This window comes from Panthera onca, chromosome D3, assembly GCF_046562875.1.
Source record: "Panthera onca isolate mPanOnc1 chromosome D3, mPanOnc1 haplotype 2, whole genome shotgun sequence".
Lineage (NCBI taxonomy): Eukaryota > Metazoa > Chordata > Mammalia > Carnivora > Felidae > Panthera > Panthera onca.
The window spans coordinates 3,889,687-3,916,285 of record NC_138350.1 but is presented as its reverse complement, the minus strand read 5'-3'; the positions used below and the strand labels follow the sequence as shown (position 1 = coordinate 3,916,285).

Below are 26,599 nucleotides of genomic sequence, written 5' to 3'. Positions count from 1 at the left end.
TTAGAAAGCAACACGTACCTAAAAGTAATAACACCATCGTTTTGGAACTCTGGAGAATTTAGATTGACTGCAGGTTCTGACTCCAGCCTTAGCATCTTGAGGGGGCTGGTTTAAAATGCGGAGTCTTTTTTTTTTTTTTAATTTTTTTTTACATTTATTTATTTATTTTTGAGAGACAGAGAGAGACAGAGCACAAGCGGGGGATGGGCAGAGAGAGAGGGAGACACAGACTCTGAAGCAGGCTTCAGGCTCTGAGCTGTCAGCACAGAGGCCGACGCGGGGCCCGAACCCACGAACTGTGAGATCATGACCTGAGCTGAAGTGAGATCATGACCTGAGCTGAAGTGAGATCATGACCTGAGCTGAAGTCGGATGCTCAACCGACTGAGCCACCCAGGCTTCCCCCCCTCTTTGTTTTTGATGTGGATTCTTAGGCCTCACACCCTGATGCCGAGCTACTCTGATTTAACTTAGCATTAAATGGCCTTTTGGTACACATTTGTAATGCACAATTCTTACAACAGCCCTTTTAAGTACCTTGGCCTCATTTTATTGCTTTGTGGCTCGGAGAAAGGTCTGGCAGGTAGACTGGAGGTCGGGTGGGGGCAGAAAGCAAGGCCTGATGATATTTCCTTCTCACTCATCTGCTTTTCTAGCATAAAATGAAACCTCTCCTGTTTCTTCCGTACAAGTGATGAGGAAATTGAGTCAGGCAAACAATTGCATTTTTCAAATATTTTTTTTCCCATTGTAGAAAATTTGTTAAACACAGACGTTTATAAAGAAGAAAATAAAACGAATCTTTCCTTCCACTGCCTGGAGACACATTTTGACACTTCTATTTCCAGCTTCCTTGCTCCGCATCTATCTTGATTTTAACAAGATGATGATCATATTTTTACTTTTGCTTTTTTCATTTTACCGTTGGATTGGTTTGCTCCTGGTGCATAATAAAAGCATCCCAGAATTCAGTGGCTCGAAACGACTGTCATTTGCGACCACTCATGCAGTGGCTGGGCAGCCGGGGCGGCTGGGCCAGGGGCCTTCATCCCGGGCGGGCGGCTGGGGTGCTCGGGGCCAGAGGGCATCCTGGCATGTCCTTTTCACAGCCGTGGCGGGATCACAAAAGGGCAAGCAGAAATGCGTGCCATGCCTGACGGTCTGGGCTGACAGCAGGAATTGCCCCAAGAGGTCAAAGGCTTTCTTTTTTTGTCTCTTGCCCCAGCCTCCTACGTGCAAAGAAGAAATCATCTCTCAATTTCTCTTGAACTCCTCTCTGTAATAGCTCCCATCACTGTGCATTATATGGGAACACTCCAGCCCGTTTAAGACACTCTCCGATAACACAATCTGGGTAATTTCCTTCGCAGATGAAGACGAGGAGAAAATTATGATTACATTATTAGGTCCTGTGATTGTATTCGATGCCTTGCGCCAGCTCCCGGTGAAAATGTGGGAGAGTTTCAGCTTCCCACGTGAAGGGAGAAGGATACGGCTTGTGTTCTTTCCCGGGGTTCACGCAGGCGATGGTCGGGGGGCAGCCTGGAGGTCCCTGCTCTCCCCTGGGTGGTGGCTGGATTTCTTCTCGGCGGAGCCAGAGAGGGCGGGCCTCTGCTCTGAGGTTTGGGGAGGACAGAGGAGGCCACACGGTGCTTTGTTGTGCCGTTAACGACTTGTCTTACGCCATGTTTGAGAGCCATATTCTAGACAAAACCAGAGGGTTCTTGTGTGAGGTAATCAGTCACGTTGAAGGAGGATCAAAACCCACACACCCCCAGGCCCCCTCCTCACTCTCCCACACGGAGCCCCCTCCCTTTTCTTAAAATGCCACCGTTTGTTTTCTCTGTAAAATTCCTCGTGTCTGGTTTTTGGACCACGGCTTAACTTCACAATGTGCGTAAACTTGTAGATCACTAGTTTCAGTGTTTTCGTTGTATTATTTTCTTAATTTAATTTTAGAGTTTTATTTGAGGGGCGCCTGGGTGGCTCAGTCAGTTGGGCATCCGACTTCGGCTCAGGTCACGATCTCGTGGTCCGTGGGTTCGAGCCCCGCATCAGGCTCTGTGCTGACAGCTCAGAGCCTGGAGCCTGCTTCGGATTCTGTGTCTCTTCTCTCTCTCTCTGCCCCACCCCTGCTTGCATTCTGTCCTCACTCTCTCAAAAATCAACATTAAAAAAATTAAAAAAAAAAAAATAAAATAAAATTTGAAATCCCTTTCTTTAGTTTTAGATTCTGGAATGTATTTGTTGATGAAGCCACTCTGGTTACTGTATAGGGGATGACGGGCACATGATATTCTAGGCCAGCTGCAGGGGAAGATCCAGGCTCGGCTCCTACCAAGTAGCCACCCAACTCAAACGTGCCTGACCGCACTCAAGACTACTGCGTAAGGCTGTACAGGTTGTGCACTGCACACGGGCATGCCCAAGGCAGTATCATTCACACCTTAGACATGTAGGTTCAGGGACTTAGTAGGACAGTCATATAGCAGATGGCAGTGAAGTGCCTTATTCTAACCCATTATGACGTATGGGTATATTATGATAACTTTCTGGGGGAAGAAGGAGGCACTGTTTTCTTTTTCTTTCTTTCTTTTTTTAACGTTTATTCATTTTTGAGAGAGAGAGAGAGAGAGAGAGAGAGAGAGCGCATGAGCGGGGAAGAGGCAGAGAGAGAGGGAGACACAGAATCGGAAGCAGGCTCCAGGCTCCGAGCTGTCAGCACAGAGCCCGACGCGGGGCTCGAACTCACAAACTGAGAGATCATGACCTGAGCCACCCAGGCGCCCCAAGAGGCACTGTTTTCCAATTTGCACAGGGCTCACTGTGGACTAATGATAGCTTTGCTGCGTGAACACTTTCAGGGAACGTATCATTTTCTGCAGTATTCCGAAGCAGTACTTGATCCAACGATATTCCACGAGTCCTTAATGAGCACCGACTGGATGCCGGACCCACAGCTAGGCCCAGGGGACAGCGAGGGGAATAAGGAGCTACGTCCATACAGGGAAGACCAGCGTGAGACGGCCAAGGACACACGTGGTTGTGCGGTCACTGCTGTGGCAAGCGCTCTGACGGGCAAGCAGAGGAGTCATGAAAACCTACAGCGCAGGCATGAGCTGGTCTGCTGCGGGCTCCCGGAGGCTCTGATGCTCGACGAGGGCCGTGGTGGCCGGGAGGTCGGGGTCTGTAGGAGGAGCGAGAGCCGTGAAGGCCGAGGGCTTCCCAGGGTGCAACACACAGATCCCCTTGTGTGTGATGAGTTTACACAGGGCACAAAACTGTGTTAAGTAAAATTGGTTTACATAGGAAATTACTTCCTTTTAGTTCTCTTTCAACCTTTTTGATTAGGTCAACAACAGAGTCTCATTTGGATTCTACGGTCTTTTTAAACAATTCTCCAATATTTGCTAATTTCCATTTTTAATAGAGAAATAGTGGGCCTTTTGCCAAAGCCTCGGACAGGCGGCGGTCTGCAAATGGAATTTAATAATCCTGCTTTGTTTCAATTACAAGCAGCCTTGGCTTTGCACAACAGCGTGGGGCCACAGCCACGACTGTGTGCTGAAACGACGCAGAACCCAGATTGAAAATCTAAATAATCGATGGGGAACGTTGTGGACTTTAAATAAACTCCTTTTGGGGTCGCCTGGGTGGCTCCGTCGGTTGAGGGTCCGACTTCGGCTCAGGTCACGATCTCACAGTTGATGAGTTCGAGCCCCACGTCGGGCTCTGTGCTGACAGCTCGGAGCCTGGAGCCTGCTTTGGATCCTGTGTCTCCCTCTCTCTCTGCCCCTTCCCTGCTCATGCTCTGTCTTTCTGTGCCTCAAAAAAATAAAAGATAAACATTAAAATAAATAAATAAATACATAAACTCCTTTTGTGAACTTTTAAATAAAGTTTTGTGGGTTCCTATTGGTCATAAATGTAGAGGGAAATAAAAAAAAACCTTGTAAAATCAATATTTAGTACATTGTAACTTGAGCATTAGCAACACTGAGAGCCAAAGGGTTTTATTGTTTTATTTCTTCGGGGGGAAACTTACCAGCAATCGTGTGAACAGTGTTTACTTTCTTGTTGTGTAACTTTCTAGACCGCCATACTCTGTACATGTGGAGTCCGTTCCCAACGTTTCATTTTCTGTTCCTTCAGCGCGGGGCCGGTTTCTCCAAGAATTGCTTTCCCCGTGAAGTTGTTTGGCTGGGTCAGTTCCTCTGGGACACCTCTGCCCTCCCTGTCATGACCACGTTCCCGCCCCTCCCCCCGCCCCGTATGGCGACCAGCTTCCCCGATGAAGTCCCCGCGGCTGCACCTCAAGGCTCTCCTGACCCACGGCAGGTAGTGTCCCCCGTCGGCTGGTTCCGCCATATCTCCATCTACACTTTTCATTTCTTTCATTTCTTTGCGGCATTTTCAGCTCTGTTGGCCAGTTCCCTCTGTGGATGATCTGTTTTTGCCAGGTGGTTTTATCCCTGGGGGACAAAGGGAGACATGATGACACGCTTTGCTGACTATGAACTGAATAATAGAGGCACCGTTATCCGCCACCAACAGACTGGGAAGTAATTGATGTGACTGGTCCCTCAGCATGAGATACATCTGTTTATTTGTGCACTAACTTGTGGGCTGAAGAGCCAGCCGGGAGTCCGTACGTGACGCACTTACAGATAACACGGTATACCTTGGTTATTGTAACCTGTTGTAGGGAGATTGGTATTTCTTAAATAGTGGTGACCGAAATCTGTGCATAGTGGGGCCTTGCTAAGAGAGGACTGCCTGTATATTTAGTTGTAAGGTTCTTTCTATTTGTGGCCAGTGACACAGACCCTTTCCATTTATGTTACGGAAAGCTTCTTTCTTAAAAATGTGTATTTAGTTAAGTCAAATCCTACAAAGTGTGGATCGATTCAAAGAAGTATCCATGATGGCCACAATTTGGGGAGAACTATGCATGAAAGACCAGGGTGGGGAAATGTTGCTTGGGCACCAGCTGCTGACCGCAGGAGGGGTTGTGTTCCCGAAGGTCGTATCTGCTTGTGAACGACAGATGGCTTTCTCTACGTTCTCCCCAAAGTATCAGTGCAGGGCTGTCCTGCTCACGTCTAGCACTGGTCCCCAGTATCCCTTCCTCCAAGTTGCATCAACTCAGAACAGAGCTACATGGGGACACGTGGGAGTATTCTATGTATATTTCTTTGTAATATCACGACATATCGCTATGTCAATATATGTAGACTAAAAGCATTTTTCCTTCTTAATAGCCGTATGATATATCGTAGTAATCAACCCTCTTTTGATATTTAGAGGGTTTGTTTCCCTTTTTTGTTTCTTTCTCTCTTCCTTTCATGTTTGTACTACAAAAAGTAAGGCAATGAATAAACTTTATAGAGATCGGTTCGTACAGTTGATAAAACCGTATTGTGTAATTGAAATTTGCTAAGAGATTAGAATTCAAATGTTTCCAACAAAAAAGCCCCCCAAACCCTGAATATGTAATTAACTTGTTGGGGTGAAACCTATCACAATGTATATGCATATCAGATCATCACTTTTTACACTTTAAATGCCTTACAGTTTTTTTCAATTAAATCTGCACAGTGCTGGAGCGCCTGGGTGGCTCAGTCGGTTGAGCGTCCGACTTGAGCTCTGGTCATGATCTCGCGGTCCGTGAATTCGAGCCCCGCGTCGGGCTCTGGGCTGATGGCTCGGAGCCTGGAGCCTGCTTCCGATTCTGTGTCTCCCTCTCTCTCTGCCCCTCCCCCATTCATGCTCTGTCTCTCTCTGTCTCAAAAATAAATAAACATAAAAAAAAAATTAAAAAAAAAATCTGCACAGTGCTGAAAAAAGAAAGAGAAAGATACTAAAAAGCACAGAATGGCTGTATTAACATCAGAATGACATGTTAATAACAGGTCAAAGGATATTACCAGCGATTACGAAGTACAATTTATCATGATAAAGGAGTCAGTTCATCAAGAAAACGGAACAGTCTCAAATCTGTAAGCACTCAATAACAAAGCTTCAAAATACAAGAAGCAAAAATTTACATAACTGAAAGAAATAAATATAAATTGACAATTGTAGTTGGATGTTTAAACTCTTCTCCCTCAGTAACTGATAGAACAAGTCAGCAGAAATTTGGTAAGTTGGATCTTTGAGAAAATAAGTCATTTATTCAAGTCCACTCAGTGAGTGGGAGATCCAGGATTCTGGGTCAAGAATGACTCCAAAGTGTTCTCCGTACTACACTGAAGGTATAGTGTCTGAAAACAAAGTACATCGAATCCTTATTTATTAATTTTTTTTAATGTTTATTTTTGAGAGAGAGGGAGAGAGAGAGAGGGAGACAGACCGCAAGTGGGGGAGGGGCAGGGAGAGACGGAGACAGAATCCAAAGCAGGCTCCAGGCTCTGAACTGTCAGCACAGAGCCCGACACAGGGCCTGAACTCATTAACCATGAGATCATGACCTGAGCTGAAGTTGGATGCTTAATCAAGACTGAGCCCCCCAAGTGCCCACATCCAATCCTTATTGAAATAAGTAATAACATAAATGTCCCAGTGAAAATACCTCCTTCAAGATAGAAGGCATAGATTCCTGCCCAGGGAAGATTTCATAACCAGCTCTGAGACCTGGGCAGGCCAGGTGCCCTCTCTGAGCCTCTGTTTCCCCCTCTGTGTGATGGTAATGGGTGTACTTTCCCTGATGACCTCCCAGGGGTGTTGAGAATCTCTTGGTGTTTTATGCGAGTAAAGTCACAATTACTTTCAAGGGTGGGAGGAGAGTGTCAGATGTGATGAGGAGAGGAGACTGGTTGGGGCTCGTTGTGCACGTTGGTGTGGTGGCCCCAGGACTCTGCTGTGCACAGGGGCGTTAGTTTGGTCTGTAATTGGGACTGGTGAGTCCTCTCTAAATTAGGCAGTAACTAGATTTGGCTCAGTACTCACTAGGAATGTGTCCGAGTCTGCGGAAGATCAAATGAGAGACAGGAGCCCGTGTGATTGGCTCCATTTGTGAGCAGCCACTGAAAATGACCTGGAGCTAGCCAGTCCTCACCGGGGATCCCAGCCCTCTCAGCTTCTTAACCACTATGTGAGGAAGTCGGTCCCAAAGCAGAAGCAGGTGGAGAGGGTCAGCTCTGAGCCTGGGTCTGAGTCACGGGAGGCCCTGATTTGCAAGTTACAGAAAGCCCAATCTGATTGGATCAGCTGGAAGCACCTGCCCAGCCCTCCGACCAATCACGGGTCAGAGGGATGCCAGATGCTGACTGGCTGTAGGCCTGGTTGCCAGGATGCATTTCTGGAGCTGGGGGTGGGGTCTGAGCTCCCCAGCGTTTGTGGGGGTCAGGGGTCAAGTTCCCCCGAGGGGAGAGAGAATCAGAGCGGACTTGGGGCTAGTGCTTATCTGACTACCGGAGTCTGGGCGTGGCCAACGTCCCTCTTTCTGAAATAATAAGTCACTCCGTTTGTTCTCCATTTGGGGTTTGGATGACCCTTCAAAACTAATCTCCAAATCCACCATGACATATAAATGTAGAAATTAGATTAACTCTGGGCATCGGAGCACATTAAGCTATCTAAATTACTGGGTTCAGTGACTCTCTTTGCTTCGGTCATGCTTCACCTGCCTTCCCAGTATCGAAAACAACTCCTTAACAGAAGTATCAAACGAAGGCACAGAATTTTTTTTTTTTCTTTGCTAGTAACAGGATTAGTTCAAATCAAATATCCAGAACTGCTTATGTGCCCTGCCCCCCTCACCCTCAAAAGGAGTTGAGAGGAGGATGTGTCCGGTAGGCAGCAAGCCTGAAGCAAATGGTAAGTAGCGTCATTTTCCTTCTCCTAAGAGGCCAGCAGAGTAGAGCCATCACGCGCCCCGTCATCCCGGCTGCTTGGCCAGCCCCTACTCACGCATGGCCTGACCGGGGTCCTGTTCAGCCGCTGCCTCCGACCTTCAGTCTGCTGAGACCTGTGTCCTAGCCAGTGGCATCACTGGAGAGGAGACAGGAACTTTTTGAGGACAGCGTTGTTTTCTGGCCGTTTCATCGGTCTCAAGTTGGCTTCATCAGTTCTTTGACAGAAAAAGGGAAACGTTATGGTCGTCCTGAGTGTACAGATGACAGGATAGGATGATTTCTATTTCTGTTTCTCTTAGGTGAGGAGGTCCTGGCAGTAAGCAATCGCTTATTTTGCAAGTTGAGCTTGTTACGAAAACGGAAAAAACCATCCCACTGGTTTCTCCAGAGTCATGAGGGAGGGATTTGTTTGTTAAAGAATAGAAACATTGAACTTTTCTCTCGATGCAGGTGAGAGCCAGAGTTTTTGTTTTTGTTTTGTTTTTGCTTTGTTTCTTTTCTGGTGACATGGGCCAAGGCTGGTCCCTTTGCATTTACTTTCTACAATCCTAGAAAACAAGGCCTGTAGTGGGTTGAATAGTGTCCCCAAAATGTCTCAGATTCTAACCCCAGGTATCTGTGAATGCGACCTTGTTTGCAAATAAGTCCTTAGTAGATGTAATTGAGTTAAGGTTCTTAAGAAGAAATCGTGCTGGGTTTATGGTGGTCCCTAAGGCCAGCAACTAATGTCCTTGTGACAAAAAAGGAGAGGGAGATTTAACACACACAGACACAGCGGGGGTGGGGGGGGGGGCCAGGGGTGGGACGGACGCACAGAGGAGGAGGCCATGTGACGATGGAGGCAGAGACTGGCGCGATGTGGCCACAAGCCAAGGGATGCCTGGAGCCCCCAAACCGGAAGAGGGGAGGAAGGATCCTCCCCTGGAGCCTCTGGAAGGAGTGTGGCCCCACGGACACCTTGATTCCAGATGTCTCACCACCGGATCAGTGAGAGGATAAACTTCTGCTCTTTGTGGTCATTGGTGGCGGCTCTAGAAAACTAGTAAGTCGACTACGTGCTTGAAGATGCAGGTGAAGAGAGAAGGCACTTGGGGTTGGTCCAGCACAGCCGGGGAGACACAAAGAGATTTGCAGCCGGCGACTGCGTTGATCTGAACCCTGACGCGCCATTCACAGTTGCTGGGGCCGCACCGCACGGTGACTTTGAATTATAATAATACTAAGCTGCTAAGTGATACATTAATCTTAATACCGAGGTATATTAAGGAAAACATGGAAACAATTTATCGCCAGATTGGAAGGATGGCTTCTAGCGTGACATCACATGTGTCCTCCGTGTGGGAAAAGTAGACACGGGGTGGGGGGGGGGGGAGGAGGGGAGGGCGGGGGGCGTGGTCTTCACAGAGTTGGGCGCCTGACTGCCTTCTTCCAGCCGCTCCTAACACAGAAATTCTAAACAGCTTTCGGGGAGGAAAGTGTAGTTTGGGGTCAGGTTTGCCGACGAGGACATGCCTTTTCCTTTGCGGACAGACTTTATGAAAGTTTCCCGATTGGAAAGCTCTTCTGAACTGAATATCAGTTCTTGAGGGAGATAGGATAGGCTCAGGATTGAAGGCCCTGCGAGACCTTCCCGAATTGTGTCTTCCCAAGGAGGGGACTTCCTGCTGTGCCCTCCCCCCAGGTCGCCTGCCCTTAATACCACGCTGTGTAGACTATGTGAGTTGTGGTACACGCCGGGCCTATTGGTATTTACTCACTTGTTCAAACACCCGAATGACTCCAGCATGAGTGGTGTTTGGAGAGTCGTGCTAGAATCTGAGCCTTCCGTAGCGTAACTGAGAAGCAGCGTGTGAACTGTGGTGCCATGTGCTAAAAGGAAGCGTTTTTTTAAGTTTATTGATTTATTCAGAATAAAGTTTATTTTGAGAGAGAGACAGAGAGAGTGCATGTGCCAGCAACTGGAGCGGGGGCAGAGAGAGAGAATCCCAAGCAGGCTCCACACTGTCTGTGCAGAGCCCGATGCTGGGCTCGATCCCACGACCCTGGGGTCGTGAGCTGCGCTGAAATCAAGAGTCAGACGCTCAACCGACTGAGCCGCCCCCGCGCCCCTGAAAGAAGGCATCTGTAAAGCACTATAGGGACATAATTGAGGAAGTGATTAATTCCGACTGGGAGGAGATGTCATCTGGGAGGGTTTCACACAGGAGACCACACTTTACTAGCATCTTGAAGGATGAGTGGAGGTTTTCCATGAAGCCAATGTGGGAGCAGTGAGGCTGGTAAGTGACCTTTGTCGAGCACCTACGATGGGCCGGGCAGTGATCCCCGTGCTTCAAAGGCATCACCTGAATTGAGACCCATGACTACCTTACGAGGCAGAGGTGGAGTTACTGGCCGTCTCTGACAGGTGAGGAACCCGAATCGTGGAAGGAAGGAAGGGAGGAAGGAAGGAAGGGAGGGAGGGAGGAAGTTGAGTTTCCATGACTTTCCCGAGTGACCCAGGTGTGATTGGGACCAGGGGGTCTGGCTCCAAGCCTGGCCCTGCACCCATGCACACTGCTGCCCCGCCCCCACCCCCGGCTTCTCCAGGCAGCAGGTGCATCGGGAGGAAGGGCACACACTTGCAGCCCGTGACCAGTTAAGGAAAGCGTATGCGTTTCCTCTCCCCCGGGCGATGTGTGACACCAGTCCTGGGCTGTGAGGAAATGACCAAACGCTTCTGAGCTTCAGTTTCTTCGCCAAGTGGGATCAGTGGCGCATCTGACATTGGTAATGGACCCGCCTGTGTCCCTCTGTCTTTCCTGTGCATTGCTTCCCTCTCGTCCCCTCTTCTTCTGAACCAATAGTTCTTGAACGGAAGACACGAGCGATGCGGTAATGAGCAACCAGCAAGTGAGATCTAATTTTGTGTCATGTTTACTGAGGTGTCACTGACGTGCCGTGACGCTCACCTGTTTGCAGTTTGTTGAGATTCGTGGAGAGTTACACGACCATCACCCCACCGCAGCCAGAGACGGAATATTTCCATCATCCCCCAAAGTCCTTCTAGCCTCTGCCCCACCCCACCCCAGCCTCTGACAACCACCGTCTAATTTTTGTCACTCCCATTCTCCCTTTAAAAGAATTTCACATCAGTGGGGTCCCATAGCATGTACTCGGGCTAGTTTCCCTTGGCCTAATTGCTTTTGGGTTCATCCACATTCCTGCATGTATCAGTGATTTATTGCTGACTGATATCGCATCGTGTGGGTGTGCCATACTTTGTTTATCCATTCACCAGCGGACGTGGGGATTCTTTCCAGCTTGGGGCTGGTAGGAGTAAAAATTCTGCATCCCTACATGGACATTCGTTTTCATTCATCTTGGGTGAGCACATAGGAGCCATTTCAGTGTCCGTTAGACCGAATATTTTCTGTCAAGGCATATTTTTTTTTACCCCCTTTATACACAATTCCATCGTCTCCAGCATTTCTGGGTCTGTTACTTGATTTTTCTCCTGGTTACCTATTTTAGAATGGCTCCTGTCCATTGTGAATCTCACCTTGTTGAGTGCTCGGTTTTGCTCTATTCTTCTAATCGGTGTCAATTTTGTTCTAGCATCCAGATAAGTTTGCTTCTTTCAAGGTTGCCTTTAAGCTTCTTAACGGGGCTGCTGGGTGGCTCAGTCGGTTAAATGTCAGACTCCCAATTTCAGCTCAGGTCATGATCTAACAGTTTGTGGGATTGAGCCCTGTATCTGGCTACACGCTGACAGCACGGAGCCTGCTTGGGATTCTCTGTCTCCCTCTCTCTCTGCCCCTCCCCTGCTTGCATGCTCTTTCTCTCTCTCTCTCAAAATAAATAAATAAGCATTTTTAAAAAAAGCTTCTCAGGGGCAGGTCTACAGCAGCCTTTACTGGGTCTAATTTAGCTCTACTGTTACGGCATGACCCTTCTCAGCATTCTGCCCGGTGTTCCCTGTCTTACGTGGTTTCTCCAGTCTGGCTGATTGGAACATGGATGGTTTCCAGCCCTGTGTGTGTTCCCGAATCGTTCAGCTTACTGCTTCTGGAGATTCTGTCCTCAGCCTTGCATGTACAGCCACGTACTGAGCCAGAGACCCCAGAGCCCCTTCTGAAGATGTTAGGATTCTTTCCCCACACCGAGCTCCTTTCTTTCGGATAAACGGCCTCCAAATTCTAGCTGCCTTAACCCTGATCTCTGTCACCTGATCTCAACAAGAGGGTGGAGTTTTATTTGAATTTATTCTTCCTATGGTAACCCAGGGACTCGCCTTCATTTTTCCTGATTTCTACCTATTTTCATAGTGTCAGAAAACGATTGCTGCCTGTATTTTGTCTGATTTTCTGAGTTACAGCAGGTGGGGTATTTCCGGGTCCTGAATGGAAGCAGAATTCCAAGCATTAATGTTTAGTGGGCGAGGCTGATCAGAAGCAAGTTAACAAGTTAATTTCCAAATTGTGGCAATTCCTGTGACATACAATTGGGTAATGTGTAAAAACAGAGCGAGAGAGACTAGTCAGAAAAGACCCTCCCTCTGGGGATTGATGAGAAACCATACAAAGGGCTTTGCATTCTGTCTGGCACAGAGTGTTATGATTTGCCTGTATTGATATTATATTATTCTTTTCTTTAAGTTTATTTATTTATTCTTGAGACAGAGAGCATGCACAAGTTGGGGAGGGGCAGAGAGAAAAGGGAGAGAGATTCCCAAGCAGGCTCCATGCTCTGGACTAAGCCAGATGCGGGGCTCGATCTCACAAACTGTGAGATCATGACCTGAGCCCAAATCAGACGTCAGACGCTTAACTGAGTGAGCCACCCAGGCACCTTGATACTATATTACTCTTCAAAAAAAAATTTTTTTTGGATGTCTACATTTGAGAGACAGAAGGCCAGCAGGGGCAGAGAAGGAGACCCAGAATCAGAAACAGGTTCCAGGCTCTGAGCCATCAGCACAGAGCCCGATGCGAGGCTTGAACTCACGAACCGCAAGATCATGACCTGAGCTGAAGTCAGACACTCAACCGACTGAGACACCCAGCCACCTCGATAGTATATTATTCTTAACAAGCAGAATAGCATAGTGGTTACAGGCCTAGACTCTAGAGTAAGATTTTCTGGGTTTTAGTTCTGGGTCCAGCATTCAGTATTGAAATCTGGGATGAGTGTTTGTGACTCTGTTTTCTCATCTGTAAAATGGGGGTGATGAGGGCTCCTCCTCATAGGCTTGTTATGAGAATTATATGAATAAAAACATGAAGGTATAAACAGTGCCTGCATATCATGACTCTTCCACAGAAACTTCTGATTCTCGTTGTTTCCCCCCTCACTTGTATGCTCAGCAGTGCCCTGAGCATTTGCTGAACAAGTGTTTTTGCTCTAGTGTGTTCCGTAGGGAAGTCCCCAGGGACATGACCGTGTTGAGAATCCCTGGCAGGTGCACCCCATTTCCCGGGGCGCTTTGCCAGGGCCCTGGCTTCTGAGGACGATCCTCTGTGCTGGGGCCGAGCCCAGCAGCCTCAGCTGCAGACAGACACAGGCTGCGGGAGTCAGGGCCGGAGCGGGCCGGGCCAGCCCCACGGTGGACACAGAGGCATGGTTTGTACAGAGCAGAGAGCCACGTGGCTCGGGTGTGAGGTCCAAGCACATCCTGTTCTCTTTGTCGCTGCCTCTGTCGTCCTGCTGCCCAGCTCAGTCCCCCTTGAATGCTCCCGCTTGTTAGCTTGCTGTCTTTGTCCGCTTGAGTCCCTCGTTTGTCTCTGTCCCTCTGCCCCTTCTCATTCTGCCTGGGTCAGTCTGTCTTTGTAGATCTCCCTGTCTGTCTGTCTGTCTCCCTCCCTCTTTAGGACTGTATGTTTTCGGTCTTTCTGTCTGTCTGCCTGTCTGTCTTTTTCCCTTTTGGACAGTAAGTTCTTCCTCTCCCTCCCCTCCCTCCCCTCCCCTCCCCTCCCTTTCCCCGCCTCCCTCCCTCCTCCATCCACCCTCACTTGGAACTTGACTGTGGGACTGAATCAGCCCCAGCCTGCAGCAGCCCTCCCCGCCGCCCCCCTGCTTGCTGCAGTCACAGGGCCCCGCCACAGTATGCAGGGTTGTTTATATCAGGATGGAGTTTTCCTCGTGGGCTCGGGTCTCAGAGATGCTAAGCTTTTTCGGGAACATATGTCTCAGAGGTGCCATCAGATCTGCTTTCGCTTTTAATTGGACAGATGTCATTTGCTGGCGGTCTTCTGGCAACCGGAAGCTGTGTTATATTTTAACGCAGCTGAGCTGCATGGGAGGGTTTTCTTCCTTCCCTACCCTGGGCAGCGAAGAAATACAGCTGACAGGTTACGGTTGGGACTGAGGAGGTGCTGATGGTTAGAAGCAGGGCAAACACGGGGAAATGTGCTTCCGTGTTGGAGCTGGGATGTGGGAACAAACAGCGCCCGCCCTAAACCCGCGTGCATTCTGTGTGTGCCCCTCTCACGCGCGCGTTTTTCCCCGACGCTGCCTTTCTCTTCCCTGAGCTGCCGTATTCTCTCCCTTTCTCTCTGCCCCCGTGTCATTGCCTCTGTCTAGCATTTTAAAACTGTGTGTGTCTTTTCTTTCTGTCCGACCGAAGCTTGGCTGTCACCTGTTGGTCTCTCTGGCTTTCTGTCTGGCCCTCAAGTCACCGTGGGCCGCGTCAGCTGCCGTCAGCGCCTGGGATCTTACATCCCCCCCGGCAGGGTGGGACACAGTGGACGTAAACCTGACCGTGAGGCCCGCTGGACAACCACGTGACCCTTCATCTGTCTCATCCATTAAGTAGCCTTTACCATCTCGCTGCCCTTGGTTACCAGCGTCCGTGAGCTTGCCTTGCGCGCTGGGTGACAGCTGGTCCACGTCCTTCCACACGGTTTCAGCTTCTTCCCTCCAAGCTGCCACCTGGGAGACAGCTGGACCAGACTCTGACTTAGACACATTCTATGAACTCCTTCTGAGTGCCATCCGACTCGATAGGACTTTCTCCATGTATTCAGGGACTCATAAGGAGCTGAATTTTTGAAATCACTCACTGCTTTGTGGCTAGTAAATTATTAGAGTCCAAAAATAACTATCACATGGAGGGAAGTGGGCCGATTCCAGAGTTATGTAATACACAACAAGTGGGGTTGAAAATCATTGTCTCAGTTGGAGCTGGCAGGCATCCTTGTTTACTTCTGAGTGAAGTTTACATCTGTCTTACAGCTCTAGAAATCAGAAGTCGGGGTGTCCGAGAGCAAAACCAGGTCAGAGTTAGAGTCCCGTTCAGAGACTGACGCCCCTGTGCCAGGGACCAGAGGAGGTGGGCTGCTGGGCCTTGAGGACTGTGGTCCACACGCTCCCACGCTGGGGGAGCAGCTGGGATGGAACCTTCTAGAAGCCACATGTGGCCATGTCATGGGGTTTGGGGGCTGCTTGGCTGTTTCTGCTAAATCTTAAACCTTTTTGTTAAGTTTATTTAGTTACTTTGAGAGAGACGGAGAGAGCGTGAGTAGGGGAGGGGCAGAGAGTGAGGGAGAGAGTCCCAAGCAGGCTCTATGCGGTCAGCGCGCGCAACTTGACTCGGGGCTTGAACCCACAGCCGTGAGGTCATGACCCGAGCCGCAATCAAGAGTGAGACGCTCGACTGACTGAGCCACCCAGACACCCCTCTGCTAAATCTTAAGCTTTACATTTGTAAGATATCTACTTACAAGGTGTTAAAATCAAAGCTGAGAGAAATCTATCTTTTGTCCTTGAAGCGTGTGAGTCAGGCAAAGCAATGGAGTGTTGGCTGTGCTTCACAGGGGAGAAGCTAGGAGAAGCACCAGGGCAGCCAGGGTGATGGGCTTTGGTGTGTACGTGATTTTATTTACATCCTGGTTTGGCTGCTTAGCAGAAGTGTGATTCCGGCCAAATTAAAAGACCCTTTCCAGCCCTGGTTCCCTCATTCACACAGTGAGGATAAAAACAGTAATCCCTCGGTAGGGACGTTTGAGGATTAAATGAGATGTTAATAAGACTAGTTAATGTTTATCAAGAACTTATCATGTAGCAGGCTCTTCTTTAGGGTGACTTTTATTTTTAGATATCAGTACATATTACACTGTATTTATTATAAATATGCATTATTATTAGCAGATAATGTGTGTAAATCGCTTAGCACAGTGCCTGGCACTTATCTAAGTGTTTAAGAAAAGCTAATTGTCGGGTTGCCCGGCTCGGTCGGTTAAGCGTCTGACTCTTGATCTCAAGGGTGTGAGTGCGAGCCCTGCATTGGACTCCGCAGGTGTGACGGCTACTTTGAAAACAAAGCTAGTTGTCATAAATGATGTTCATTAGGCACTTACCATCCCTGTATCTTTATGCATTTGTTCCTTGATTTGTTTGTTCTTTTGCTCCTTCATATTATTTTAAAATTTCCTAGGAGTCTGAATAAATGCATTTCTCAAATACCTTCCCCAAATTCCCCAGATGACAACATCCTCCCCCTTCTACACGAACACACACCTTGGTGCTGTGTTTTATGCAGTGTTTCAGTTCCACACATGCCGATCCTGTATCTGCAAATGCTTCAGTGTGAATTTCCCAAACATTCTTGCAGAGGTAGAGTGAGATTATCAGTTAACAGTTGGTACGAAGAATTACCTCTACTCCAGACCTTATTCCAGTTTTGTCAGTTGTCCACTAACCTTCATTATAGCAAAGGGAACGTACTTTTTTTCTGTTTGAGGACCCCGTCTAGGATCACATGTACATTTGTTATTATATCTCTCAGTCCTCTTCCATCTGGAAATTTCTCGGTCTTTGTCTTTCAGACTGTGATGCATTTGAAATGTACAAGCCAGTTGTTTTGTAGAATACGACCCCCAATTTGAATTTGTCTGAAGGTTCCTCATTATCAGATTCCATCCCCACCTTTTTTTTTAAACATATCAAAAGTGACGTTATGTCCTTTTTCAGGACACAGGGTGTCTGTTTATGCCAGTAAGTGACGTTATGTTCGATCATGTGGATGCCACGGTGTATGATGGGTTTTGGTTCCTTATAGTTCCTGTTTTTCTCTTCGAAATTAACAAATCTCTTGCATGGAGATACACTAACACTATATGAATGTCCTGTTTCTTATCATACTTTTAATTACTGGTAGCATTCATGCTGATTCTTGCCTGAAACAATTATGGTGATAAATGGTGGTGGCCAGATGGTGATATGCTAATTTCATCGTTAGTTTTTACATTTATTAGTTAGAATTCTACCCTAAGGATGAAGTTTCCTTTCTCCCCTGTTTGTTTGTTTATATCAGTATGGACTCAGAAGCTTATTATATATTATACTTGTTGTATAATATATTATATTATTATAATTGGCTGTTACAATTATTTACAGTGCTGTAAAATTGTCCCAGATTGACCAGTGGGAGCGCCTTCAAGCTGTCTCCTGTGTCCTTTTGACATTTGTTCAAGCACTTTTTTATCTTCTGGCTCTACAATATATTTTAGGCTCATTATCTTGTGCTTTCTGTGCTTTGGCCCTAGAATTAGCCATTTTTCCCAGGAGCTCTGTTTCCTTTTTTTTTTTTTTTTTTTTGGAGAGGGTATTTAGAACCAAATCTGGGTCTGGGTGTGCTGATTATTAGGGTATCATTGCATCAAAGCCCTCTGAGCACAGAGAACTAGGGAAACACACCTACATTTGCACATACATAAACACGCATACACCTGCCATCTGCCATAAGTTCATGGCTGTACCTCTACTTCCAGTTCATGACTGAAGTTCACTCTTACCCTTTTTTTTTTTTTTTTTTTGCAATTTTAAATTCATTTCTTTAGCAGTGAGAAACCTGTCTCTCATTATTACCAACATATCTTACTTGCTCAATCCTAGAATTCACTAAAGTAGTTTTGGAACTGCTAACCTATTCTGTTGTGGAAAACACACCTAACTAGCATTCAGTATGTGTTTACACATATTTTTATCTTTAGCCCAAGGGTATAGGTCAAAATAGTATGCTGAAAGTTACATGCAACTCCTAGATTTTAATAGCTTAAAACAACAATGGTTTATTCTTCCTCTCACTACACGTCCAACACCCATCAGCCAGGGACTGTGCACTGCATTGTCCTTTCTCTGGACCCAGGTTTACCGAGAAACAACCCAAATGCCATCAACTGATAAATGGGTAAACGAAATGTGGGTATATCCATATAACGGAATATTACTCAGCCATAAAAAGGAATGGAGTGCTGACACATGCTACAACATGAATAAACTTCAAAACCATGCTTTGTGAAATAAGCCAGACACAAAAGGGCATGTGTAATATGGTTCCATTTACATAAAATGTGCAGAGTAAGGAAATGCATAGAGAGAGGAAGCAGATTGGGGGCTGGGAGGGGCTTGGAGGGTAAGGGGAGGATGGGGAGTGAGTAGCGTGTGCACATGGTATAAGATATTATGCAGCAGGTCAAACAATGAAAGGGAACCATATATTGGTTAGCAATAGTGTGGTGTGCCTCAGTTTCCTTCCTTGTAAAGTGAGAAATTTTTTCAAGACATGCCCACCAATTCTCTTTTTGGGCACATTGTTTGGCTGGATTTCACTGTCCACTTGAATTTAGGTATGGCCATGTACCTTGATTTGGGCAATGAAACTTGTGACGAGTGATGAGCTCACTTCCAGTCAGAAGCTCTAAGAGCACAAGACCTTATGCTCTCCCTTCCTCTGTCACAGTGACAAGTGGCTACTTGGTCAACGTGTGGGTCCAGAGTGAGGACAATGCAATGCAAAGTCATGAAGATTTGCACCTAAGTATTATTCTAAGAGTTTTATAGTTTGAGCTCTTATATTTGTGCTTATGATCCATTTTGAGTTGATTTTTTTTATATGGTGTGAGGTAGGGATCTAGTTTTTTTTTTCTTTTCATGTGGATATCCAGTTATCCCAGCATTTTTTGTTGAAAAGACTCTTCTTTGAAACCTTTGAATTGTCTTGGCATCCTTGTCAAAAGTCATTTGGCTGAAAATGGAAAATGTGAAGGTTTATTTCTGGAAAGCCAATTATATTCATAAAAGGGTGAGTCCTCTCAGCTTTGTTCTTTTTAAAGACTGGGTTTTTTGGGGCACCTGGGTGGCTCAGTCAGTTAAGCATCCGACTCTTGATCTCAGCTCACGGTTCGTGAGTTCAAGCCCCACATCAGGCTCTGAACTGATGGCATGGAGCCTGCCTGGGATTCTGTCTCTCCCTCTCTCTCTTCCCCTCACTTGCTTGTGCTCTCTCTCTCTCTCTCTCTCTCTCTCCCAAAAATAAATAAATAAACTTAAAAAAAATAAGGAATTTTTTTTTGTTTGTTTTTGTTTTGGATTTTGAGAGGGTATCAGAGTATGAGCATGGGAGAGGCAGAGGAAGAGGGACACAGGGAATCTTTTTTTTTCTTTTTAAAGTTTTTGTTTATTTATTTTGAGAGAGACAGGGTGAGAGAGTGCAAGTGCGGGAAGGACAGAGAGAAGGAGAAGAGAGAGAGACAGAGACAGAGAGAGAGAGAATCCCAAGCAGGCTCTGCATTGTCAGTGTGGAGCCCGATGCTGGGCTTGAACTCACGAACCACGAAATCATGACCTGAGCCAACATAAAGAGTCGGATGTTTAACCTACTGAGCCACCCAGGCGCCCCTGAAGATTGTTTTGACTGTTCCTTCATTTCCATATGAATTTTGGAATCAACTTGTCAATTTCTGTGAAAAAGCAGCTGGGATATTGATGGTGATTGCATCAACTATGTAAATCACTTTGAGGAGTATTGTCATCTTGACATTATTAAGTATTTCAATCTATGAACACAAGATGCTTTTATATTTATTTAGGTAGTCTTTAGTTTCTTTCAATGACATTTTTTAGTGTTCAGTATAAAATTCCTGCACCTTGGCTAAATTTATTTTAAGTAATTTGTTGTTGATTCTATTGTACCCAATAAATTACTTTTGCTTTAATGTCATTGATTTTCTATACTGTTTTCTATTCTTTCTATCATTCATTTCCACTCTCTTCTTTGTTTATGAAATTGTATGACAGACGCCATCATAAACCAGCAATACACTGAAAAAGAATTTTTTTGAGATACAATTTTAGTGACTCTAATATACAAATACTCTAAGAAATTCTTTTTAAAAATACAAATAGAAAAATGAAAGAATCATTAGAAAAATAACAGAAGCAAACAATTCACAGAAACACAGATGCAAATAGACACTAAAAGTCTGAAACAAATGCTCAGTTTCCTTTTGAGTTCAGAGAAATATTAAAGTAGCAACAAAATGCCATTTTTTTTTTACCGTTTGATACTGACAAAAATTAAACAGATTGATCACATAAAATGGTGGCAACGATATGGGGAAACAGTCTCATGTATTACTGAGAGATGTGAAAACTGCTACTATGTTATTGAAACACAATCTGGCAGTACTTATTAAAATGAAAAAAATGTGCATGCCCTTTGGGTTTTTGTTTTTGTTTTAAAAGTTTATACATTATGGTATGTTTGCCATAAGCAAGCTACCATCGGTCCTGTTACGTGCCTATTATAACATCATTGACTGTATTCCTTATGCTGTGCCTTTTATTCCTTTGACTTACTGATCTACTCTATTCTTTAGTCCTTTCTTCTTTCTGCTTGTTTGGGGTTTAGTTTGCTCTTCTGCAGGTGGAAGTCGAGGTCATTGGTTTGAGAGCTTCCTTTTCCTTTTTTATAATGCAGGCATTTACAGCCGTAAATGTCTATGTGCTACGTTCTCTGCGTCGTGTAAGGTTTCGGTATGTTGTGTTTTTGTTCGCAGTCATCTCAAAGCATTTCTGCAGTTTCCCTTAAGATTTCTGTTTTGAACCATTTATTGTTTACAAGGAGGCTGTTTAATTTCCACGTTTGTGGATTTCCCACGTTTGTGGATTTCCCACGTTTTGTCCTTTCCTCCTGTTGTACTTTCACTCCATTCCTATAGGAGAACATACTAGTGAATTTTCCATTTTCATTCTTGCACTTTTCAAGTCCACGATTTCCGTTTGTTTCTCTTCATAATTATTCATAATTTGTATTTCTTTATTGGAATTCACTCGCGAGTCCCCTTTCTCACACTTTCCTTTGGTTCTTTAGGTATGATTTTGTTTTAATTCTTTGTATTTGAAACAGCTGTTTAAAATATTTGCATCTTTGTCTAGTAAGTCCAACATGTGGGCTTCCTCAAGAATAGTTCTTTTTTCTAAATTTTTTATTTAAAAAAAATTTTTTAATGTTTTTATTTATTTTTGAGACAGAGGGAGACAGAGCATGAGCAGGGGAGGCGCAGAGAGAGAGGGAGACACAGAATCCGAAGCAGGCTCCGGGCTCTGAGCTGTCAGCATAGAGCCTGGCATGAAGCTTGAACTCACGGACTGTGAGATCTTGACTGAGCCGAAGTCGGAGGCTTAACCGATTGAGCCACACGGGCGCCCCTTTTTTAATTTGTTAAATGTTTATTTATTTTTGAGAGAGAGACAGAATGTGAATGGGGGAGGAGCAGAGAGAGAGGGAGACACAGAATCCGAAGCAGGCTCCAGGCTCTGAGCTGTCAGCACAGAACCCGACACAGGGCTCAAACTCATGAACCTCGAGATCACAACCTGAGCTGAAGTTGGATGCTTAACTGACTGAGCGACCCAGGCACCCCAACCACAGTTCTTCTTGATTGCTTTTCGTCTTGTGACTGGACCATACTTTTTTGTTTGTTTGCTTGTCTCCTAATTTTGTTGTTGTTGAAAAGGGGAAATTTCAAATAATGTCCTGTACCAACTCTGAAATTAAGTTATCTCTTTTTCCTTGGGTTCTCATTGTTGTTTATTGTAGTAGTAAGTTGGTTTATTTAGTGACTTTTATGAAGTCTGTAGACTCTATTTTTTGCTGTGTGTGGTCGCTGCAGTCTTGGTTTGGCCAGCTTGGTGGTCAGCCCCTGATTGTAGAGATTGCCCTAGACACTTGGAATCAGTACGTGCCCCAGTCTTTACCGAGAGTCTCTTTGTGTGTGTTGGGACACAGTTTCAATACCAGCGAGGCATTTGACAGCCCTGCCTTAGCTTTCACTTCCTGCTTTAACAGAACCTCAAAGTCAGCCCGTGGTGAGAGCTTAGAGCCTTCTCAGGTCTTTTTTATGAACACAGCCCAGGACGTACACACAGCCCTACGTATAAGCATAGTCTTGTAGGCTCCCCAGGATAAGCATTAGCTTTCCAAAGTACCTCTGGATATCTTACTCCTCATATTTTCCTTTTAAGCTTTTGGGTTGGTCTATTTTTTTTTTTTTTTTTTTTTTGCACCAAACTTTATTCAGTGCCTCCAGGCAGCTATGAAGTTAAACAATTGCCGACAATGGCTTTGAACAAATACCTCTAGGGATAAAGCTTGTCACACTGGGTGAACTCAGAGCGAGTCAAATACTGACAGCCTTGTAAGTGGGATCTTCCAGGGAGCTATCAGATAAGTCAAATAACGGCAGTTCTTTGGGAATTAGGGTCTGAAGGCTCTCCAGTGCTGATTTGCTCTCTCCAGTGGCTTTCGTCCTGCGAACCCAGGAGTTTTTATTGTTGACAGTGAGCTGCAATTTTTTTAAACCTACTACGGAGCTGGGAAGTAGGGGATGGGAATAAGTCAAGTAAAAATGCCACAAACTTCGCTCTTTTTTAACCAAGATTTAGCTATTTTTCTTGAATACATGCTCTCCTGGTTGCATAGCCTTTATTTCCAGAGTTGTAAAAAAATTGGTTTTGGCTTTTTCTCCTTTTTTTTGGCCAGTTTTCTCCTGGCTTTCTGGAGAGAATTTGTGGATGTCCTTACTCTGCCATTTTCACTGATGCTGCTGTGGTGTGCAACATTAATGGAAACTCATCTTCATAAAGGAATATAAATATGTTTTCAAGGCATAAAACCTAGAGCTTGCACAAATAGCAGAATAAAAGAGTTGTATTTTGATAGATGGTGGATTTTTAGCAGTCTGTGGCAACAGGGGATGATTTAGATGTAATATTTCACAAGATTAAATTGCTTTCTTATTGTGTCAGAGGCAGGTAGGATTGCCTTTGGGATTTGGAGGAGGCCATTGATGGCCACTGGAAAACACGGTTGCAAAAATCTCAGCCACACATGTAAGACTACAGGAAGAAACATGGTTACAAAGGTATTTGGGATAAAAACACAAGCTTGGATCAGTGGGGATTGGTTGTTACAAGAAACAAAGTCACCTGCCTTGAAACTCAGTTTGATAAAATTGTTGTGGTGTCTTCTTGAAGCCTGTGAGTTTCTACAGAGTAGAGATTGGTGCTCATTTTAGAGCCTTGCATGTTGCTTATTCTCACATGTATTCGTCAAGACTTTCAGGTGTAAGTTGGCTTACAGTTAAAATCAGCTTGGGACGCCTGGGTGGTTCGGTCGGTTAAGTGTCTGACTCGATTTCGGCTGGGGTTCGTGGGTTCGGATCCTGCGTGGGGCTCTACGCTGAGGGTGCGGAGCCTTCTTGGGATTCTCTCTCTCCCCCACTCTCTCTCTCTCTCTCTCTCTCTTTCTCCAAAATAAATAATGAACATTTTTTAAAAATTAAGAAAATAAAATAGGCTTAAGTAAAAGTTTTTGTATGTATATCTAAATTTCCAAAGATAGCGGACATTGATGTGTCTGGATTCAGAAACTCAGAAACCTTCCAGGAATCTGCCCTGTCCCGCTCTTGTCTTTGATTTCCTTTGTCTGCATTTCGCTTGAATCAGTCTCCTCGAAGGGCCACGTTTGGTGTGTGTGCTCCTCTGTGGAGCCTGACTCAGTGGTCTGGGGTCAGCACCACCTAAGCCACATTCATTGGTAGCAGAGTAGGATGATACCCAGAGGAAAAACAAAACGTTGTCATTTCAAACAGAAACTTGGGTGGATTTTTCAGCATCCGTGAACGCTCATCAGGCAGAATTAATGCCTGCCCGTTACACACGGCAAACACCCCCGTATCGAGTTTCCCGATTGCGTTAGGAGCAGAACCTAGCCATGTGTTGTGGAATCACGATACCGTCCCTCACCTTTCACCCGTGGTGATTTCGTCCACACCCACACCGCTGTCCCACCTTTGGGGAGTTCTCGTCTCAATTTCTGCAGTGCTTCCTGCTTCCTGTCCTTGATGTACACCTGAAATATAAAGGTGCCTATAGCTCATGTCCCTGGGGAGAACGGAATATTCAGATACATGGACTGTAGTTATGTGGTTTTGGACGTAACTCCTTGAGGGTCCGTCCAGGGGAGAGGACATACGTAAAACCAAACACCAACTTATTTTTTTTTTTCATCTTTCTTAGATTGGGCTGGCACTGTTTACGAATACTCACTACAAAGTTGGCTTTTTTTATTGATGAGTAGCTATTGTTTTCAGGTTTAATTTCGGTGAGTAACAAATCATCTATGAACCGGGAATAACAGTAGGAACTATCTTGGAAGGGTTGTGGAGTAAGCTGAACAAGCAATTAATTACATGCAAAGTACTTAGAGTACTGCCTGTTAATTATTATTATTATTTATTACTCATTGACTCCACCTCTTACTGATCTTCAGTTTTAAGGTGGATAATGAGGGGGTCATTTAGAAAACCAGGTACAGGACCCACTTAGTCCTTGAGCTGAGACTAGGGGATCCAAGACTGAGAAGAGAATGTGAAGCAATTATCCGTTGGGTAGAGTCTGGTGGAGGCGACCGTGTCTTTCGGGGGACCTCGCTGCTGAGCGGCGTTTTGCCCGGCTTCCACCGGCTTCTCTAGTTGACTTTCACTCTTCGGACGAGTGTGGAAGGAGCGTCTTTCCCAGAGTCCCTTTGTGGACCTGCCTGGTGGCTCTTTACTTCATTCCTGGAGCAAACCTTTCATAGCATCTGCGGCAGTAGCTGCACGGATGCAGCCCTTGTTCATTTGCCGCCAATTCCGTTCCGAGCTCTGTACGTAGAGAGTCTCGTTAAGCCTTCACGAGGTCACCACGCGGTGGGTACCTTTGTTCTCCCCGTGTCCCACATCAGGGAACTGGGGCGCGGGGGGAGGGAAGTGCCTTGTGGCGGACCCGGGAACGGACTGTGAAAGCCGTTTGCACGCCCGCACTGCACCGCCAGCTTCACTAGGGACGCCCGCTCTGCCAGCCGCCTCCACAGGTGGCTCCCCGTGCGACAAGCCTTGGACTTCCTGGCGAGGACGAGCGGGTGCACTCTTCCCCCAGCCTGCCTCCCCCTGCTGAGACAGCGGACAGATGGCCGGTGTGACGGGTGCCGTCTGGCTCGCTTGAGGGGGTGGCCGGGAGAACAGCAGAGAAGTAGCCCTGGCCTCGCGGGGTCACTGGACCAGGGTCGGCGGCCGGAGCCTCTGGAGTCCGGTCGTGCGACAGGTGCAGTGAAACCCGCGATGGGTCTTTCACTGGAGTCGGACCTTCTGGGACTTGGGATCCACTGACACGGGGCCGAGCCAGGCCCAAAGCCAGACCGTCCAGTCCCGGAGCCTGTGCGCCAGACGTCCCCCCGCACAGCTTCCCACGCACCAGGTTCCGTCCCCGGTTCCGGGGATGTGACGAGGTCAGAACAGAGGGGGCCGAGACCTTGGGGAGTCTACGGTCTGATGAGTAGTTAGACATGGAAACACAAGCACCAGATGAACACGGGGTGAGCATCGGGGGTGGGTTCCCGCAGGGCAGACTGGGCGCGCCGTCCACACGGTGGCGGGCAGAGGAGCCCCGCTCCCCCCAAGAAGCGGGTGTGGAGGCTGAGGCGCGCGGGTGTGGTGAGGGCTCTGCGTGGCTGCGAGCGGGGGTGAGGGTGAGGACTGGGGAGAGGTCTGGGGGGCTCCCGTGGGAGGGACAGTGGGGGGGCGAGAGAGCCGGAGGCGGGGTCAGGGTCAGATGGCCGCGGGCCGCGAGTGTGGACTTAATCTTAAGAACAAACGGCAGGAGGCTTTCCAAGGGTTGCAACCTAGGGGAGAAACGCTGCGAGTTCCGTTGCGATACAAAGGATGCTCTTCAACTGTCGTGGGGGGTGTGGACACGGGAGGTGGGTGGGCAGCCGTGGCGGCTGTCCACGCGGCAGGACAGGGTCTCCGTGGCGGTGGTCGTGGGGGCAGCAAGAATGTGGCAGGCGGGGGAGCAGTCCCGAAGGTGGCCCCCGCGGGACCCCGGGGATCAGCAGAGGAAGACAGACGTTGCCGAGGCGCCCGCGGATCCCTGGGCTTGGAGGGGACCCTGGTGACCGGGAGGCCTGGGGGAGGAAGGGGGCTGGCGGTCGGCTCCGGAAGGCAGAGGTTGCTTTCCCGCGACCGGTTCTGCCTGTTCTGTGTGTGGTTACTTTCCTCCTCCTCCTCCCCCTCCTCCTCCTCCCCCTCCTCCTCCTCCTCCTTCTTCTTTTTTGTAAAGAATCTTTTTTCTCAATGTTTCTTTTTGAGAGACAGAGAGAGAGAGCGCGTGTGAGCGAGCTAGTGGGGGAGGGGCAGAGAGGGAGAGAGAGGATGCAAAGCGGGCTCTACGCTGACAGCACAGAGCCCGATGTGAGGCCGTGAGATCGTGACCCGAGCCAACACTGGCCACTTAACCGGCTGAACCGCCAGGCGCCCCAGTTACCGGTCTTCATTTGAAACTACAGCGAGGGCCGCGTTCACGGTCTTGATGAGCTGGGAGGACAGGCGGCCGCCCACCGAGTGACCCCGGAGCGGAGATCTGGGGACCGTTGGAGAGCACCC

The 26,599-nt window shown here is 47.1% G+C and overlaps 1 protein-coding gene across 3 annotated transcripts in view; it reads left to right on the top strand.

Moving 5' to 3' along the window:
- LOC132665160 (transmembrane protein 132B) overlaps positions 1 to 26,599 on the top strand; it is a 366,585-nt gene that overhangs the window by 295,325 nt on the left and 44,661 nt on the right. Inside the window, exon 1 of one of the 3 annotated variants that reach the window (XM_078435943.2) lies at positions 7,797 to 7,818. The exons of the other annotated variants lie outside the window; for them this stretch is intronic. Within the exon in view, the coding sequence (XP_078292069.1) occupies positions 7,816 to 7,818 (3 nt within the window). The 5' untranslated portion in view covers positions 7,797 to 7,815. Of the gene's footprint in view, positions 1 to 7,796; positions 7,819 to 26,599 lie in introns of those variants that run through there. 3 annotated transcript variants of the gene reach the window in all.